Source organism: Castor canadensis, chromosome 1 (genome assembly GCF_047511655.1).
Source record: "Castor canadensis chromosome 1, mCasCan1.hap1v2, whole genome shotgun sequence".
In the NCBI taxonomy this organism is placed as follows: domain Eukaryota; kingdom Metazoa; phylum Chordata; class Mammalia; order Rodentia; family Castoridae; genus Castor; species Castor canadensis.
Genome location: NC_133386.1, coordinates 25,753,182 through 25,757,500, shown reverse-complemented (window position 1 = coordinate 25,757,500; position 4,319 = coordinate 25,753,182). Strand labels below are relative to the sequence as shown.

Below are 4,319 nucleotides of genomic sequence, written 5' to 3'. Positions count from 1 at the left end.
TAGAATTGGTCAACACTTCACTCAGAAAAATGGAATGTGTTCCCTCTTGTTTTTTAATTCCCACAATAGATTAGTTCACCCAGCAGTCAGATCTGCCTCATCACATAGTCAAGGGTGAAATTCTCATTCACCCATGTACACACACCCTACACAAAAAAAGTATAGAAGCAAATACTGGTCACCACACTGACTATGACACTCCCCTAGGACAACATATCCTGATGCACGAGGTCATTACTCACATTAAGTAGATAGATACCCTCTGATTATGTCCCAACAACTTTATGAGATCACTTTGATTCTCCGCCCCTCTGATACCCTCCCACTCTCCTGGGTTCAGAGCTGTCCACAGCTTATAAGGATGTGTTGACAGGGCAGTCAGAGGTGAACTATAAAATGTAAAACCATCACAGGATAACTGCACAACTTGGAGAAAGATGTATTATAGCAACATGTATAAATAGGGGAATTAAATTACTGAAAATCTGAAATCTTAGGTTGTAGGGTAGTTAAAACAAAGCTAAGTTTATCTAGCAAGCTGGAAAACAAGCTATTCCAGACTGCCTATGAAATGAGTTTAAGTGAGGCAGATGTCATTCAGAACTGTTGAAATTCAGGCGTGTCACACCATTATCTCCCCTCCCACCCTGCAATCCATCAACCATCTTCAGTTTACTCTTTACATTCAGTATTATGACCAAGTCCAAGTACTTAATAGAGAGGAAGCACCAGACATCACCCTGAAAGTCTCTCTGCTTGGGCCAGCAGGAAATTCCAGTTGCTTCACTCACCAGAGCCAGTTAAGCTGCTGAAATGAAATGAGTACTGGGAGAGACAGATTACTAAATCAGGACACAGACTTGATTTTCAGGGTGGGAGGAGGCCAAAGATGAATGGATTCAGTCTCAGCTCAAGGTCAAGGTCCCCTGAATAACAAAGAGCTTGTGGGTCTGGGGGAGGAAACAAAATTCAGCGACCAAAGGAAAAACCCTGAACTAAAAGTCTGCATACTTTAGTTTGTAGGTAAGAACACAGGTATGACACACGGTGGACAAAGAGGTGACAAGCAACCCCAACGGTCGCTGAAGTTATTCCTGCCCAGTCTCAAGAGCTGTATTTCCGGATCTCTGTTCTGCCCTGTCTTCTCCAACAGGTTACCTTCCTCTGACCTTCCCGTGACCGTGGCTGCTCCTGTGGACAGCACCCGCGGGTCTTCCTTCAGCCTCCCACACAGACAGACAGAAGGAGCACACAGAGGGACGCGGCCAACCCAATTGCCACCCAGAACCTGAGAAAGCCGCGCATCCGATGGCGCCCCATGCGCCCGCCACCTGCCCGGGCCTCCCTCACAGTCAGGCTGCCCCCCACTCGAGCCCCCGACACTCGTGGGGCTCGGGGCTCCGCGGCGGCCGCCAGGGGGCGGCAGGGAGCCGCTGGCCCGGCGCCTCCCCGCCGCGTTCCCCTCCCCCGACCCTCGAGCCACTCACGGATTTTCACTCGCCGGTGGTCCAGGCGCGCGGCGGCGGCGTGCAGGGCGTCGAGGCGGCGGTGCAACTCGGCGGTGCGGTGGCCCAGCGCGGCCGCCTGGCCCTCGAGCTCGCCGAAGATGTCCCCGGCACAGCGCGACAGGTCGGCCAGCTGCGCCAGCAGGCAGACCAGGGCGCGCGAGCTGACCTGCTCCAGCGAGCGGAAGAGCGGCGCGTCCGCAGCCCGGGCCGCCGTCGTCTCGGGCCGGCGCAGCCTCGCGGGCTCCACGCTCCTCTGGTGGAAGGGCATGGCGCGATCCGGGTGCGATCGGGGCGCGATCGGGGCGCGATCGGGCCACCCCGGAGCGCGCAGCCCCTAATCCGCGCGCCGTCGGCGCGGGGCGCGAGTCTGCATGCAACACAAAGGAAAGTCCGGGGCAGCGGCGGGGCGCCGAGGGGAATCCCGGCGGCTCTGCCCGCGGAGGAGAGGCCGGCAGGAAGGGCAGACCGACCGAGCCGCGGGATCGGGGTCCGGGGCGCGCGTCCTCCACCCGGGGACCCCCGGGCGGCGCGGCGAGGGGACGTCCGGAGCGGCTCCCGGGCCGGCGGGCGGGCGGCGAGTGCCGGCAGTCCCGCTGAAGTTTGCAGGCGGGCAGGAAAGCGCCGGCCGCTCCTTCCCTCCCTGCCGATTGGAGAGGGAGGAGGAAGCGGGGGAAGTGCCGCCGACACCGGGCGCGGGAGGGAGGCGAGAGAAAGGAAAGGGGGAGGAGAAAAGGGCCGGCCCGGGAACCACCTGCGGCTCCGCGGTCTGGGGCACCGGCGCCCCAGCGCTCCCTGCCGGGCCGAGCCGGGCCGCGCATCCCCGGCTCCGCGCCGCCACCCTGCGGAGCCCCCGCCTGCCCCTCGGGCCCGGGTGGGGCGCAGCGCGGGCGCTGTGGTGGCAGAGGCGCCGGATGGTGGCGGGAACCCCGCTCGCGCCGCTCACCTGCGCCCGGTGAGTCAGGCTCCCGCCCCGCCCCGCTCCGCTCCGCGGGAACGCCCCGGGCCCTGTCCGCATCCTCCCGGGGTGGCTTCTGCGGACCTCCAAGTGGACGTCATTCAGTCATCCAGTGCCTGGGGTTCTGTAGCCAACTAGGAGTACGAATCCCAATCGCGAAGAAGTCTCAGGTCCCGCTTTTTAGGGGGCTTAAGGAGAGTTTTTCTCAGCAAGGGGCTTCCTGCCCCTCCACCTGGACAGATCCAGGCTCACAGGTGCCTAATCTTTCTTCCCCCAAGCAGGAGAGTTGGGCGGCCCGGAACAAATCCTAGAACCTTGAGTTCAGGGCCTGGAAGACGTTTAAAGCTAATTGCTCTTGAGGTCATGGTATGGGACGCCCCGCTAACTGGAACCTGAGGAGAGTGAGTCCAAGATCCCAAAGCCAAAATCCCACTGCGTCATCGCTGTTTGCTCAGAAAAGGAATCTCAGTTCTTTGGAGTCCGTCCTCCCCAAGGGCCAAGGTCCTTGGGGACCACCCTCCCAGAGGGGTGCTGGTTGTCCTGTGAAGGATCAGGGGCAATGTAAGGTAGGCAAGCCTGAGGAGAACAGGTCTGGATAAAACTTAATAGACAAACTTTGCAGGGCTTTTTGTTGTTTCGTTTTGGTGGGACTGAGACTTGAACTCAGGCCTTTGCACTTGCAAAGCAGTCACTCTACGGCTTGAACCACACTTCCAGTCCATTTTACCTGGGTTATTTTGGAGTTGGGAGGTCTCTCTAGAACTATTTGCCCAGTCTGTCCTCAGAAACACGATCCTCCCAACCTCAACTTCCCTCGTAGTTTGGATTGCAGGTATAAGTGGTGCCCCGCTTTTTTTTTTTTTTTTCCTTCCCTCTTTTTTCTCATCTCACCTAATCTGACCACCTTCAGGGTTGCTAGGAGACACAAAGGAACTGCTGATGTCCATGAAAAAAATGCTTTGAAATGTATGAAGCACTGTATAAATAGTATTCAAATGTGCTGTTTGCTCAAGACATGTTTGTGGGTGTCTGGTGTAAGGCACTGGCTAGAGAAAGGCGCAGTGTGGGTCCTCAGTGCCAGCCGAGACTCCCAGTCACAGACCATGCGGACCTTTTAAAATTCCAGGCAACAGAGCTTGCCTCTTGAAAGTGTACAATCTGGAGCCTTTGAGTATTTCTCAGTGTTGTGCACAAACCACCACAATCTATTATGGATCTTTTTTCATCAACCCCGACCCCCTGCAAAAAAAAACAAAAACAATTTCCTGTGCAAACTCACTCCCCTCGCCCTCCAACCACCTACTAGTAGGCAACCCCTGGTTTTTATGGTTCTTCTAGCCATCGAACAATCTGTGGTCTTCTGCTTCTTTTACTTCGGTAATGTCTTCAAGGTTTATTTATGTTATAGGTCTTCAATTCTTTTTGATGATAAATAGTATTCCATTGTATGGAGATACCACACTTTGGTGACTCACTCAGGTGATGGTCATTCTGAGTAATGCTGCTAGGAACATTCCTATGCAAGTAGTTTTTGTATGAATGCCTCTTTCATTTTTCTCAGATATATACTTAGGGTCACAATGACTCTATGTTTAGCCTTAGAGGAGTTGCCATTGCTGGTCATTCCCACCAGCAATAACTGACTGAGGGCTCATGTTTCTGCACATCCTCGCCAACACTTGTTATTATCTGTCTTTTTATTATAGCCATCCTCCTGGGCGTGTTATCTCCTGGTTTTGGTTTGCTTTTTTTCTGATCATGTTAGCCATCTTTTCATGTGCTTATTGCCCACTGTTTTCTCTTTGGGAACAGATGATATTGGAGAAATGTCTACTCATATTTGGGAGGGTGCTAGA

The 4,319-nt window shown here is 54.9% G+C and overlaps 1 protein-coding gene across 2 annotated transcripts in view; it reads right to left on the bottom strand.

Annotated features, from left to right (window-relative positions):
- Positions 1-1,804, bottom strand: part of Nhsl1 (NHS like 1) — a 219,084-nt gene extending 217,280 nt beyond the window's left edge. For both annotated transcript variants that reach the window (XM_074073580.1, XM_074073591.1), the window contains exon 1: positions 1,488-1,804. In XM_074073580.1, coding sequence (XP_073929681.1) covers positions 1,488-1,776 — 289 coding nt within the window. In that variant the 5' untranslated portion in view covers positions 1,777-1,804. The remainder of the gene's footprint in view (positions 1-1,487) is intronic.
- Positions 1,805-4,319: the final 2,515 nt, after the last annotated feature.